Raw genomic sequence first — 16,122 nt, 5'->3', positions numbered from 1 at the left:
GTGAGTAATAAACATATCACTGTCTTTTGCAAGGAATGCCACTCTAGTATAGGTGATTCCTGTCCTTAAAGGCAAAGGGGCCCACCCACACGGAACCTTTTTGTGAACAAACTGTCCATCAGACTGAGCAAAGGTCAGCCCGACAGACACTCTCTATGTTCAGGTAAGGCAGCCAGGCGTTGTACATGCAAGAAATACATAGGTGCCTGGCTGCCTGAGCTGAACTCTGTCAGGCTGAGGATTTCACAGTTCTGTGGGAGTGACCTCTTCGACCCTCCAAAGCACCTCAAGGTTCTCCCCCTCATGATGAGGAGCAGCTTTCCTCCCGCCACATCACTGCTGCAGCCCGATACGTTTGTTTGTTTTCTTAATGTTTAATGCATGCATGTATACGTGTGAATGTATGTGTATTACTGTGTGGGTGCAGTGAATATGAGGGCCTTGTATATGTGCTTGTGAAGGTGCAGGTAGGAGTAAGAGTGCATGTAGATGGGGGAGTTTGAGATCGTCTGCTCAAATTACTGGCTGCCACTGGTCCAGGTATCAAAAGGTTAGGCTGGCCATTTTCAGAAAAAAATAAAAACAACACTAAGTCTGAGAAGTATATTTTACTGCCACGAATGATCAAAAATAGGCATTTTTACCAGAACAATTCAAAAGGAGTATAACTACTGGTTACTAAAGGAATCAATATCAGTAGGCAGCCTCCTGTTAATTTCTGCTTACTACCTTTCGATACTTTTCCATCTGCTTGTAAATGTCCGGGTCCAGTTCTTGCGATACATCTTTCATCCAAAGCAGTGCTCCTCTATATTCAGTCCGAGACTGTTCCATTCGGTTTACAGTCAGCCACGTGTCAGAGATTGCCCGATATCGAAAAGTCTCCACCTCCTGGTAGAGCCTGCATAGAGGACTACGCAATGCCAACCTGAAAAACAATTATTATCACATTTTGTGACAACCACTTGAATTATGTCTTTATCATGCCACTTCTATGAAACCCCTACTTCTATAAATAGTAAAGGGTTCACACTGAACAATTCAGTCAGTCGTCGGAGCAGTTAAGAACACATGCCATGCTGCACATAGCATTATGTTCTAATACACTGGGCTGCAAGGTTCTGCTGGGCCTAGTGCCAGATATATTCTTTGTCAGAGACCTTAGTTGAACACTAAGATGTATACAGAAATGGTAATGTTTGACAAACAGCAGCTAAAGCGTCTAATATTTAAAGTCCCAGGAACAAAAGTCTTAAATGTTTTTTCAGCTCAACTCAGTCCTGCCTGTACTGATGATCATTTTTATCACACAAGTCATTGTCATATGGTTCATACTTTGGTAATAGGACTGCATGTTTAGGACAGCAGGATGGCAAAGTGTGGGACACCGAGTCTACCCAAGCAGTGAGCAACTGCCAGCCTAACTCCTAGCTAGCTCACAGTGCCTCACCCAAACCTTCAAACCCATCGGGATAAAAGGTGATTAAGGCAACCTGAAAATGACACTACGACTCCCTAGGGAAGACGTGGAAACCGATCTTACACACATGCTGATTCCGGATACTATTTCCAGGCATAGGGCTGGGGCTAATCTCATAGATTGGGCCAGGAAGAGGGTTTTACAGTAGACGCAGGGTTAGGTAGGAACCTCTAATACAACTAGAACCACATACATCATGGTTGGAATATTTATCTCCTCTACCATGTTTGTGTTTGCTGATTACCTTGCTTTGTTTTATCTGCCTAATTATCGTAGCTCACTCTTTTTATGTTAGATTGTAATTGTTTAAATAAATGTATTGAAAACTTATCTTGCATCTTTCTATCTAACCTTGATACCACAAAAGAGGTAAGATCTGTTTCCACTGCTTCCCTTTGGAGCTGGAGTGTCATGTTCAGATTGCCATAATCATCTTTACTCCGGTGGGTTTGGAGGTTTTGGTGAGGCACTGTGAGCTAGCCAGGAGTTAGGCCAGCAGTTACTCACTGCATGGATAGACTCAGTCTCCCAAGCTTGTCGTCCTGCTGTCCTAAACAGGCAGTCCTATTACCAAAGTAGGAACCACAAAACATGGCCATGACAACCTGAACAGGACACTTCAACTTCCCAGGATTATCTCAATCGTAATAATGACATCCGACAACAGTCCACAATTAAGAGAATATCCCTTGCTTATGCTTTTAGACTGAATGTGAAATCAAAATAAACGTTTGTGCAGTGGGCTTGGAGGCACGAGGATTGCAGCCGAAGTTGGCTCAATAGCATGCAACTGGCCTGGCCAGAGTTCTGAGCATAAAACCAACGAGCATGCACAGTGAGTCTGAAAACTATGGGCCTGGTGCCCCCAGCTCGTAGCTATAGGCCAAGCACAGTTGGTTTGGTGGCCTGAGCACATGTTTGGCTCCAGAGACTACTATGCGTGCATGCATTGGACTAAGAGGAAGTGGGGCCGACCGCTGCCACTATAGCCCACTAATATGGTCAAAAGGAATACACATTACATTAAATCAACACGAAAGTGGATGCAATATATAACGGAAAAAGTACTGAAAAAAAAACTTTGTTAAAAAGGTATGTTATGATTAAAGTTGCTCAAATAACATTAATACTCATTGAATTACATCACAGAAATTCACTGAAGACAGTGACACTGCGGTTACGATTCCTAGTCAAAAACCAAAGAAATAAATCACCAAGCTTCACACCCCTGCACTCTTTATGGCTTGACAAACAGTGTCATGAATTAAGAAAATATAGCTATGTTCCAACAAAACAAAACTTTGATACAAAAGACAAAAAGGTGTACAAAATTTAAAACTGACGAGTCTCTACACTGACAAAGATAAGGTTTTAAAAACAAAAGTCAATATTGATGTATTATAATCGATTAAGAATGCAAACTCTGCACTTAATCCTGCTGCTGAACTAGGCCAAATGTAATGCATATTTTAGAGACTATTGTGGTAATTGGGAAAGTGGTACGGTCCCATGTGGGAACTGGGTGCAGGGCCTGCACTCTGCTCATGCTACACATGGCAAAAGGCTAAGCTCTGCATCAATCCCCTGATGCGCATGGGTCCCCTAAAACCAGGCCTTGTGCCCTACTATCTCCACTGGGCATAGTCAAAGGATATGTACAGTTCATGATGTTCACATTGGGAGTTGGCCCAATGCTAGGCCGAATGTGAGGTGATTTTTTGTAACAAAAATACACATCAGTAACGTACACAAACAAATGCGTATCCATAGTGATGTGATTATCTTTGTCAATGGTGAGGTGATATCACTGAAGACGTCATCTGTGACAAGTGCAAACACGAAAGCTGTGCACTGGGTGGGGGGGTCAATTTATGGTTAAGCACGACTGCCAAATATTGGTGTTTTATAGACTGAAAATTGTAAAAACAACATCGCTTTAACATTTATTTAAATTACAAAACAGAACACCTACTTGCAACAAAAATATTCAGAGCAAGAGAATTAACTGTTTGGGTCAGTGCTTGCAAAGGTTCTACACAGTGGTTGTGGAACAACTTTTCCATTTTAGAGATGGTTCTTAATTTTTATTTTTTGTGACAGTGATGCAGATGTTTTCAAAATTCTATCAGGTGACCATGTTAAACTCAAGGTTTATAGTGTTACATCACTGTTCACAAATGTGTGAACTGGTCAAGCAACTTGTTTCATGATTGTGGAAGAGTGACAGAAAACTAAAACATCTAGTTACTTGAAACTATAAAACAATATACATAATGTTCAACCACGACAGATATGAACAGTTAAACTGTCAGTATTTTCTTCTACAGTATTTTTATGATGTAAAAAGAAATCTAAATACCTATATCAGGATATCAATCATCATTAAGGTTGTACTTCTGAGCATGAATGAGGGGTTTGGCGTGCAACAGGTGAAGGTATTCACACAGCATGAACAATTATTATATAATGCACACTTGATTTTTAGAAGGGGGTCCAAAACAAACGCACTCACTAAGGCTACAGCCCCTTGCATAGCGAACGAGGGTTGTTTAAAACACAAAACAACATTATCTAGAATAGGTTGTAGACGGCAGAACATTTAGTACTCACCTCTGATGAGAAGAAAAACAGAGGGCCTTTCCAGTAGCCTGCATCATTTTCCCTGCTCTTGTTTTATCTTGAGATCCTTGCGAACGAAGAAACTTCCCCAATTCATTTTCATCCTGAGATAAGACTGACAAAGTAATGCTTATTAAAGTAATACGTTGTTTATGAACTAGCACTGCACTCACATAAAATTGCAAATTTAGGAAGCAAAAGACCAAAGGAAAGACTATTTGCTTCCCCAGATAAAATGCATACTATAGAGCACTTGGAAAACTAAAACATCAGGCATCGGAAAAAGTCACCAGAGGATAACTTAAAATATTGTACATTACAGATGAGAACGCATGTTGCTGCCTGAAAACGCCCAAGTGTGTTGCTTTGTGTTATCTAAAAACCTAGGGTGTGATTCACTGTTTTATTCCATGGGAAAGCACAACTTACTCATGGAAATTCAAAAGCAAGTCCTATACATTCACAGAAAAATATTGGCGATTTGGGGCTTCTGAGAGGAGCCCAACTTCCACTTAGGTTTTCTTTAAATGTTGCATTGAGAAACTAATTAATCACACAAAACATAAACTGGGATGACATGTCAGAAAGTTGCACTGTCTTCTGACCGGCATCACCACTCCAAGTCAAATGGTCATTCAAGCATACAAACAGCTAGGCAATTGTTATTACCGCTGGACTTTTCCAACATGTATGTCCTCCTTAATCGAGTAATGGAGCTCACACTATTAGACATTCGTAGCCACAATGTCAGTAAGCAGGGTACCATAACATCTTGGCATCCCCTTCTCTATCCAATTAAACAATCATATTGGAGCACTCATGCATGTTTTGAAACATATATGGCCTGATTATGACCTTGTTTTACAAGTTCCAGAGGACATAATGACACTTCTAGTACAGCGGACAGGATATCCACTCCGTTTCTGACGGAGTATCCCATCTGCCAAGGTCATAATCAGGCCCATAGTCTTAAGGCCAACGTGACCATTTTGCAAAGTCTGCACGCAATAGTCCTTATTTTCTCCTACTCAAACAAGTACTCCGGAACATTCAATACACTCTCCAATCCTTAAAGCCTCAAGCCTGTCGTGAACCCAGCTACTTGGCCTAGTTACTTGTGCCATACACACCTAGCCAGCTGCCCTCTATTCGTTCACAGGGAATCCATTTTAGGGGTTGGACACACGTGGGGATCCTGATGCCCATGTGGTACCCTAAGGACTTATCAAGGTCCAAGATAGATATTGGACTTAATAAGGTCCAAAACTGAGGCCTTTTACTTGTAGTGTATGAAAATAATTGACATTTATTGCTTGTGGATTCCATATGAATGAATGGACAAGACCAACTAAGTGTGTTTGACACAAGCAACTAGGCCAAGTATCTGGGTTCACGACAGACTTGAGACTTTAAGAATTGGAGAGTGTATCAAATGCAATTAAGTGAGGACTGACGAGGTGGCAATACTATATTTTGGAGTTCTTCACAGTAAGAAAACAGGTGTTTGACTATGGCAGATTTGTAAATATGTGTCTTCTGTTAGAATTGGACACGCTGTTCTTATATTCCTCATTCCTACTGCTGTATTACATTATTTTGATTAGCCTCGAGAAGGTTCAGTGCTGGACGAAACACGTGTTGGCTGAATCATCTGTACTGTATATGATAAATGTGAAACCAATGAAAAACTACAGCCACCACTTCTTTTATGTTCTGGATTACTTGTCTGAGGAGAAGAAAATAAGGACTATTACATGTTGACTGTTGGCAAAAAGCAACTATATGTTTCAATAACGGCATGAGTGCTCCGATATGATCATGTTTAAATGGCCAACCAGGGTCTGGTCAAGATGGCCAGCTTCTGGAAGAAGGAATAACTGTAGGGAGAACCTAAGAGAGAGATGCCCTACATGGAAGAAAAGTCTTTTGTGGGGTAAGAAATGGTAGTGGATATAACAGAACAAAAAAGAGCTATCTGGAGAGGATGCATCCTTAAACAGCCATTATGTATGCAGTTGGATTGCTCGACCAATGCAGAAATAAAACAGATATTAAAAGGAAAACCTTGTACAACAGAGTTGAGGCAGGTTTACTCTATGTGTTAATAATTAGCAGAAATGATAAAGAGTACATGACTGGATTCTGCCTGGATATTGATGCAATAAAATTCCTTAGGAGAAAACCAAGGCTCAGACAAACTTCAGACCTAAGAGAACCCACATCATCTTCAAAACATGGTGCATCAACTACCAGGCAGTAAACTCAAATCTCCACCCTACCTGACTGACCAACTCAATGTGTTGTTAAACACTGCAACACACAAAGCCATACCATCACTAAACTATGGAATGCAGAAAGTAAAAAAAAACAGGAAATATTCTAAACTAAACTCATGCCTGCGGAACAACGTCCAACAGTTAGTCAGATTAACTAGTTTCCTCCTCTTCCAATTTTGATATTCATGTTCTATTAAGTGCTAGTTTAAACAGAAGAGTGCTCAACACTCCCTCCAAAATAAGACCCTGAATCGTTTTCTTTCCTCTAATACAGGCAGTGTGCTATATACATCAGATACATACACACACAAGCCTGTGAAGTGAGGTGCTTTTACTGGTCTGTTTGATCAAAAATAGCACTAACAATGGGTGCAGTCATTTATATTGAGTCAGACGATCTCGAACAAGTTACTTACCTTCTGTAAAGTTAATTCCGTATGGAATGCCAAATCAGGAGTGGCATGCACTGGACCCTGACAGAGCCTGGGCTGGACAGAGAGCTAGGCTCTATGAGCATCCTCAGGGAAATAGAGCAAATGTGACTCCCCGAAAATTCAATAATTGAGACCTAGTAATTGTTTTACCTTTGTGGGACTAAGACAAGTCATAATGGGCTCCCTGAGAAAGGTGTGTCGACACCAACTAAGGAGGTCAAGTGAACAAAGACTTTGATTGCTACAAAGATTTTATAGACTCCTCCCTTGCTCTTCTGGAAAAAATTAAGAAGCAAAAAACAAAGACTACTCCAGAATGAAGGAGTTGGGGTGAAGGCGAGATGATTAATTTGCCTAAGCAATAAAATTCTCTTCCTGCTTAGAGCTTTTCATACCAAAACTAAAAGCTAGAGATGGACTTCAGGATGCTGCCGCAGATGAGAATCTTCTGATTTGCTCAACTGGTAGAAACAGAGAACCAAAAAAGGTCTCAGGGAAATGAGGCATGCACGTTTAACCTCACCCTTGGTCTATTAGGGCTGGTTGCAGGACTCAAGCTGCACCTCACTTAAGCAGTCTAAATAGCGTGAAATAGGGCTTGTATTCCTATTTTCAGGTCGGGGTCCCCTGGCCTGTCAGTTCGAGCTAATCTGTTCTCAATGGTGTAGGACTAAGATTGATTTACATTTGACAAGTTTATGTCTACAGTAGCACAGTGTGTGAAAAACAATGGGCTGGAATGCAGCTCTGAGCAATTGTCAGTAGCTGCGATTAATTCCATCATTCCATCCATCACTTTGCTGTTTGTGGAGGCAAATGCTCTGTGTGAAACGTGTACTGCCAGTGGCACAGGGCTTAAGTTATACCTTTCTGACAAGGCATAAAGTACTCTGAAACCAGCCTGGATCTAGAGGGGACCTGGTCTGGCCGTGTGGGCTAAACAGTACCTATTGGTGCAGGACTAAGGCTGATATGCATATAGCAGGTCTCTGTTTAGTGGGCAGATAAATGTGTACTAGAATGTGGCAAGAGCCATCACCAGTGTTGGACAGTAATTCAAGTCATCCATCCATCACCATGCTGTTTTGTTGCAATTGGTCTGAAAGTATGCCTAGGTGTTGGGTTACCATCAACATTTACTTAATTTGACTTTGCTGTTCATTAGCCTTTTAAGTCTTAAAACTATAGAAACCCATACTTCTAGTTTCTTAATTCATTTATCCACGTTTGTATCATTTTTCTTAATAGATGTCATTATTTTCTAAGTTGGTTTGAGAATTTTGTTTCCAACTTTGGCATTGGCACTGCTTGATCTTCTCATGCATTTCTGAGGAATAGCCTGCTACCTGTGCCATGGCTACAGGACGTTGAGGAGAGTTTTGTCAGTGAACTGTATTGTAATCTAACTAACTTAGTTTATAATGTTGACAGGGTCACTACCTCCCAGATGATTTCATTGTGGGGTATGCCAGATTGCCAAGCAAGTTTACTGACATCACTCAGATCAACAATCACATTTTGTTTTTTGAGCAACAGTAATTAAAAAACTTGCTCAAGACACACCTTGCTCACATTTAACTGAAAATCTGCGCAATTGTTTACTATTGATTCATGCAGCTTTAAGAGCTTTCAGAGACAGTTATGAGGTGCTTAAAATCATTCACGACATTGTTTCAACTCCGATTTTTGCAACCTTTATGACAAATATTTGATCTGAAATCAGGTCTTTAGTAGAAAAAGCGAGTAAGAGTCATGTAAGTAAGAATGCTTGTGACGCTGATGTAAGTTGATTGTTAGTCTTTGTAAGATTTAATACGTAGGAATTATCATTTATTTGTAAACCACTCGCATAGGGAAGGATTAAAGTTATTACAGAACAGAAGTCAATTAACCAATTGCCCAGAGTCTTAGGTGTACCATTAAAATGCTTTCACTATTAAAAACTGTGCAAATGCGCTGATACATTATTTTCATGAGTGTTCCTAAATGTATATTTTTAGAATACATTTTAGTATCCCCATTTTCTGGTTTTAAACTAAAGACGTATATGTTTGCACATGCTTATAAATTAAGTTGTGGACTGTTAATGAACCTGGATTAATATTCAAATGTTTCCTTTGAGAGCTTCTACATTTGGCTCCAAGAAATTGGTTGTTTCATTTTATTCATCTGAAAAACAGCTGTAACTAATGAGCTTCCAAGGATACCAACACTATTTTTTGGCTCAAACAGCAGTTTGATAAAATGTTATTTTTTATTAGTTGCAGATTGATTGATATCACCGTGAGGGCTATGGGTTTACAATTCAAATCTAAAACATTTTTGATGGTTTCTTTGGCATTTGGACAAAGACCAACTGGCTAAAAGTCATGTGCCAATGGAGAGAGAGGAAACGTCTACGGAAGTGATGGAGACCATGATCCTAGGGACAGACTATGGTCTTCTTTTGAGACTACTTCTAGCTTTAAATGTATTCTAATTTACCGTCCGTTATTGTGTCCGCAAATCAGCGAAGTTACTTACAGCAAATCCTTCGTTGATACTGTTCAATTACTTTTAGTAACTCCATGCCTGTTCTTTGTATTGAATGAAACAGCTGGAATAGACAAATGGAAATACATTAGGTAACAATACACACAAATACAAGAAAACTATCATTAAAATTGCTTAAAAAAATGAATAACAGTTTAACTATATTTCTAGACTTGTCATGCAACACTGAATGATGGGTTTATTAATGAACACAGAGTGCTTTTGTGATACGTTTTGTAAGTTTTTTTTATTTTTTTAATGCAGTGTCCATAAGTGGGAAGGAGGGAGAGAAGGGTTGGACTTCAGCCATCTGGAGTGTACAGGGCTGCTGTTTACCTTCCTTTCCTGTTTGTACAAGGTGGGTTCAACTCGATACTAACTAAATTCACCCTGCTTTGCTGTACCCAGTTCATCCCCCGTTGTGTGCCTCTCATCAATACAGTTGTTGCAATGATAAGACTACATTTGTGGAAAACAAATCCTAAAAACAGACAGGTGTCTGGTCTGCAAAGCTCAAAGGCTATTACCCCACTACTCCTACAGTGGCACACAAGAGATGCCCAAGTGATCAGTTATTGAAAACGTCTCTGAAGTGGACTGCAAGCAAGGTAGATGGATCTCCTACTCAACTACTGCTTGCCATTTCCAAAACCCTCGACAACCCCTGAATACATAGGTTTTTGGCTTCATGACTAGCAGTTCTGTTCTTCTATTTAAAGCTATTCTTTTTCAACTACAAACTGTGGGATGTAGTGAGTTTTAAAAGGGCAAGTGAACGACGCCACAGATCTCAACACAAGAAGATGCCATAAAACGAAGCAAAATTACAAAAAGCCTATTTTTGGTGATTGTTAGAGAAAAAGGACTGGATAAAGGGAACTGTTTAAAGCAGAGTTGGACAACAATTTTGATGAATACAGGGTTGATTTGTTTTTTTTCCCCTCAAATGGTATGACTCCTGGTGTATTTTTAAATACATAAGGTAGAAAAAGTGGTCACAATGCTTAGTGTTTCTAGGGAGTTTTACAGGATTTGGGAGAATAGGAACACTAGGAGAGATTATTTGGAATGGTTGAGCCACATGGTTCTGTTTTCCATGAATTATGATTTTAACAGAACTGAATAGACACATCCAACCTTTATAATTTTGAAATATGTTTGGCAAACAAACACCAGAAGTACTTTTAACCAAACACATCACCAATAGAATTGGTTTAAAATTCAATTATAGCTAGATTGTATACGATTCAGAGCCAATTTCATGAGGGGTTAGCAGTACAATCTGTCTTATTAATGTCCGGAGGACATGCATAGAGAGTTGCATGTCCCGAAGGTGTTATGTTGCAAGCACACTGCTTTATTTAGCAGATAACGGTTGCTGGTTCATACGTTAAACCAGATTTAAAGAAAATCAGCCAAAACGTGATCACCACTTTCCAGCGCACAGGTCTTGTGCTTTCTGACGGCTGGTTAAGTTAACAAAAGGCAAAAAAGAACATGTAACGTACGCACAACAAAAGTAGAAATCACCATATGAAAACAGAAAAATATAGGGGCAAAGTGAGATTCACACAACAAAAATGACATCCCTAGTAGGCATGTAATATGATGCAGATAGATATTAGCATGGAAAGTTCCATTTTTTCTAAGTGGTCCCAAAGTAATAACACAGCATGTTGTATTAATAATATGATATATGTCGGTGTTCGGTTGTAAGAGACACAAAAACAATATAAATACATACTGAATGTTGGGGTGTACGTATGTTGAGATTCACGGTATCCTGAAATAATCACTGTAAAGGAGGTTGTATGTGCAAAGAACTCATTACATTGCAGGCGTGACTCTCCACAACTACTTTCCATGATTTAATAGTGCAGCGAATAATTACTCTACCGAGGTCAGACGGTTATTTACTTTTTAGTTTATTGAACATATTTCTACACTAATATGCCCTTTGAGGGTTTCCGCCTTAACTGAGCCCCACCCTATATATTATTTTAGGGGATCTGTGATACTTTTGTTCTCTTCTTTCCCTCTTTTCTAATTAATTTGCTACTTCTTACTTATCCCCTTTTGCTTATTCTATATGCAACAAGGCAGCCCTGTTTCTCCCCAATATTGCCGCCTGGGATCCTACAAGTAGTTCTGTTCTTTCTCCGACTTTGACTTCCAACCAGAAGTAAAAAAACTTAGCTAAATTTCCTGGCGGTCCTGACTCTGCGTACAAATTTCTCCGACAAGGAATTTCCCCGACGAGGACCGCATTAGACCTGATTTTGCTGGGACGGCAACCAATACATCACCTGCCGGGGTGCTTAGTCTACCTGAGACACAGATATTTCACGTAGACCCACCATTCCTGCTCTGGGACCACTAATACCTTTAAGACCGCTCACCCTGACATACTGTATTTTGCTATCCAGGTTATGACCCATGTGACCCTGAGCGTTTCTTTGATTACATTCACTCTTTACAGCTCAATTATCCTCTGGTAAGATTCGTGCGGTTTGGTTCTATTTTTATAGTTTGTTAAACATAGTACGTCCTTTGGAATGCATGCTAGATTTGGCTTTTAAGTTTGTTCTTTGCTTTTCTTACCTACTGACTGCCTTCCAGACCAATTCATCCTTCTCTTCTTCGTGCACATAACCTGCTTTATACTCTTTCTCTCCATTACGGCATTGCTGGTCCGCTTCCTGAACGCCAACGGTGCCTGAATGGCACTGCACTGCGTGCGCCTTCACATCTGCTGCTTCTCCTTTCTCTCCAAAGGATTCCCCGGCACTCAGTATACGAGTGAATTCATTTTATTTTATTCAATTACATGGAAATATCAGAATGCTTATTGGCAGTCACGCCAGGTGTTCTGGTGTTTCCATGTAATTCAATAAAATAAAATGAATTCACTCGTATACTCGGTGCCGGAGAATCCTTTGTAGAGAAGGGAGAAGCAGCAGATATTAATAATACCTACATGCACGTCTGTGTGTTATGCTTACTAGGGATCAATGAGAACATGGAACTTTCCATACTAATACTGGTGTGCAATGTGTCACATGCCTAGTATGGACGTCCAATGATTATTTGTCATATTTGTTGTGTGAATCTCACTTTGTCAATGAGTTTTTCTATTTTCGTGTGGTGATTTCTACTATTGTGTGTATATTACATGTCCTATTTTACCTTTGTTAGCTTCACCAGCTTTGAGGAGGCCCCAGGCCTGTGTGCTGGGAAGGGCCGAAACACATGTTGACTGATGTTTTTTTTTTTTTTAAATCTGTTTTAACGTATGAACCAGCTACCTTTATCCTCTAAATAAAGAGTGTGTTTGCAACATAACACTGTGTGGACATATGATCCTCCAAGTATGACATTAATAAGCCAGACTGGACCTCTAACCCCTCTGTGATACTTGTGCTCCATTAGGAAAGGAGGTGCTCCCACTTAAAGAAGCCAATCAGTAAAATCAGAATTTTTACCCAAGCAAAAGGTTTGTGACACATGGAATAAAACCTCTTTCTTTGACACAGAGAGAATTCCCCATAGAGGATCCCATAATCTAAACTGGTACACACAAATACCTCTATTAGAACCTCAAATTGGCAGTAGTGCACCTATTTGTGCAATTTATATGATGCTGTCCTTTTTACAGAAAGCACATTTTGCCTCATTACTGAAATTGTGCTGAGCGTACATATAAGTTCAACATCTACAATGATGTAATAATGCACACTGTGCTCAGTTTTCACAATACAGAGTAGGATACTGAAATACACATATTTTGCTACGGCTTAGAATGCTGCAAGAAATCACACTTTGCTTTGGTTTCTTCATTTTAACCATCAGACTGTGTGAATACCGAGTTCACACTGTAAATGCACTGCCTGGAGACATCTCACCATTATGTCTGGGCAATGGAGTTAACAGAAACGTCTGCAGTAGGAGCACAAACCCAGATCTAACTACTATGAATGGAATCTTGACTCACATGTAAAACACTAATTTCCATAGTAGGGTCATAAACGCCCCGCATTTTCCAAAAGGGAATACAAATAGGAAGATGAAGCCCATATCTTCAGCAGGTACCAAAAACCCTGTTGACACCACATACATTTTAAACTGACACAGAGAACATGCATATTGTTCTGCTTCATTTCTGTTCTCTTTACCTCATACCCCATTATTCTCAAATCAAAATGTTCCTGATGGAAGGGAATTAGCTTCTGGGTCTCGGGGAAACTGAATAGAGTCAGCTAAAGAAACACATGCTGAGGAGGAGGAAACACACCATAGTTGTAGCAACATTTTACATGAATCAGGGTAAGTCTATCTAGTGGTGTGTAGTAGTGAGACAATTTAATACCCGTGCCTGAAGGAAAGGTGAACAACTAGAAAAAGAGAAAATATTTGAGGGTTATCAGCATAAAGATGACACTCATAAAAAAAAAAAAAGGGTTATGATGTCCCAGAGGAGGGGAGAGGGACAAGGACAGGGCGCACTGGGACAGGAACTGAGATGGTTATAGATATTTTGGAATTCCAGGTAATCAAGCAGGAGTGGTCAGAGAAGCTGTTAAGCAATTTGTAGGCTGGGCTGGTGCCACCAGTGATTCTAGGGACGGCAGAAGGGTAGGATTATCTACGGTGTCAAAAACAGCAGACAAAACTCTCACTTTTACTAAAGCATGATGTGGTAGCACACTGTAATTTACCGAAAGCGCATTTTCCATTAAAATGCCTACACCCTGTGCAACTAACATTCAGCTTTACTGATAAAACTATATAGCTTATGTCTTATCCAGGTGTCTGGTTGACACCTGTTCGGTATAAGTCAATAAGGACGCTCAATGAAGGACCACACGCCAATAATAAATACAATTTAGCTTTACTAGAATTGCAGGTAAAATGTAAGCATTTAGCACATTAACAATAGTAGAATAAGAATAGCAATGAAAAGCATCTATTATATATATATATATATATATATATATATATATATATATATATATATATATATATATATATATAGGCAAAGAATTAATTGACATATGTTTTGATTAACTGTATACTAAAATGCATTGCACTACGATATTCAGGAAACAGAATATAAATGAGTTGAATACTTCAGATAAGCTTTGATTTACTGCACACCAAAATGCATGTTTCAATTACTGCAGCAGGCTCTCACTACGATGTTCAGGAGGCAATATATAAACGAACTAAATACTTCTGATAAGCTTTGATTTACTGCACACCTAAATGCATGTTTCAGTTATTGCAGCAGTTCACACTAATAGGTTTAGAAAGCAAAATAAAAACGAGCTGAATACTTCAGGTTATAAACACAGTGTAGGCATAAATAATCAGTCATAATAATAGAGCAGAGAAACAAAGGTGTTTTATCCCTGTGTGGAAACTTAACTTAATCCACGACATGCTGGGGAGCCCTCTACCGCCTGCTTGGACCTCTCTCCCCCTCAAGCACCACGAGCAAACAGGGAGGCAGCGCTGGGCCATGGCAGCTTCCACAATTCCATCTGCGAGCTTCCAAATCCCTCACCCACACTTCAGTGCTTAAAAAACTCGAAGCTTGGATTCTATCTCATTCTGGCATTTTCTAGCTATTTTATCAGTACTTGGCTGCTCTGCCCTTCTACAGCCTTTGTTTTCATTCCATCTCCTACCTGTACTCTCGTTCTCAAGGTTGAGACGGAGTCTTCTACACAAACAAGCTTGAAAATAATATCATAAACTTTTCCACGATGTTTGGGAGGGGGTTTCAACAGGCATTACACTCATCTACACTGCTCAAGCTAATTAACCCTTCGCGTTACAATGTCTTCCGCATCTTTCCTTAATACTGAACAGCTTACAAACAATAGTGTGTGGAAATGGAGTTTGAACAGAAATATTTAGTACTTCACTAAGTGAAGTGTTCTGATGTGTTTTGATCCTGTTAGAATTTTTGTTTCCACTACACAGAGTTACAGAAAATTTAGCTTCTGTCACTAATAAGGTATATTTTGAAATGTTTGTACAGTTCATTTACAAAATATTTAAAAGATGTGTGCTATAAACAAAACCTGCCTTCATACAGCCTTTCATTTCACACTTGACGTACAGCACGATTGTCAGACAATTCACTTCACAAAATTCTCTAACTTTGCAGTCAGGGAAAAAAAGTAAACACCAACCTCCAGTATAACATAAGCAGAAAACTGGAAGACATAAGCTGACATTTGACATCTGCCTGAGAAACGCACAGCAAATGTGACAAGATAAAAAGAATATATAAAGGCATCTTTATTGCTCAATCACTTTCTGAATGAACAGAAAACCTGTTCTTTGTCAGCTCACCAGCAGAACGGATAAGTAGGCCTTAAAAATAGCTCACCCTGATAGAAATCTGACTCAACATTGCGAGGAGGCGAGTAGATTTTTCGAGGCCTGATTGGCTGATTACAAAGAGTTTGTGATAGGTAATGTAAGAACTGGTTTATTAGTTGGAGTGGATTGGTGACCACCAGAAGTAATAAAGTCACTATCTTGTTGGTCCAGTCAATGTTTTAGTAATTTACACTTAAGCGCAACCCTTGGCAGCTATAACACAAAGTAAACAGGCTTAGCTTAACAAAAATGTGGAAAGCAGTTACAAGTACCAACACACTTTAGAAACTGAAGACACAATAACGATCCCACTATAACTAATAAAATTAAAGAAAAATATAATAAATAACAAAATGACAAAAATTCAATAAGGGGAATTGGAGATATTATT

The 16,122-nt window shown here is 39.5% G+C and overlaps 1 protein-coding gene across 7 annotated transcripts in view; it reads right to left on the bottom strand.

The window, feature by feature from the left end:
• ICA1 (islet cell autoantigen 1) overlaps window positions 1–16,122 on the bottom strand; it is a 230,009-nt gene that overhangs the window by 145,400 nt on the left and 68,487 nt on the right. For all 7 annotated transcript variants that reach the window (XM_069211715.1, XM_069211718.1, XM_069211719.1 and 4 more), the window contains exons 3-5: window positions 9,333–9,405; window positions 4,091–4,214; window positions 730–928 (exon numbers count right to left, since the gene is read on the bottom strand). In XM_069211715.1, the coding sequence (XP_069067816.1) occupies window positions 730–928; window positions 4,091–4,214; window positions 9,333–9,405 (396 nt within the window). The remainder of the gene's footprint in view (window positions 1–729; window positions 929–4,090; window positions 4,215–9,332; window positions 9,406–16,122) is intronic.

This window comes from Pleurodeles waltl, chromosome 10 (genome assembly GCF_031143425.1).
Source record: "Pleurodeles waltl isolate 20211129_DDA chromosome 10, aPleWal1.hap1.20221129, whole genome shotgun sequence".
Lineage (NCBI taxonomy): Eukaryota > Metazoa > Chordata > Amphibia > Caudata > Salamandridae > Pleurodeles > Pleurodeles waltl.
Note: the sequence above shows the minus strand (reverse complement) of the source record. Positions and strands in the feature narration are given on the sequence as shown.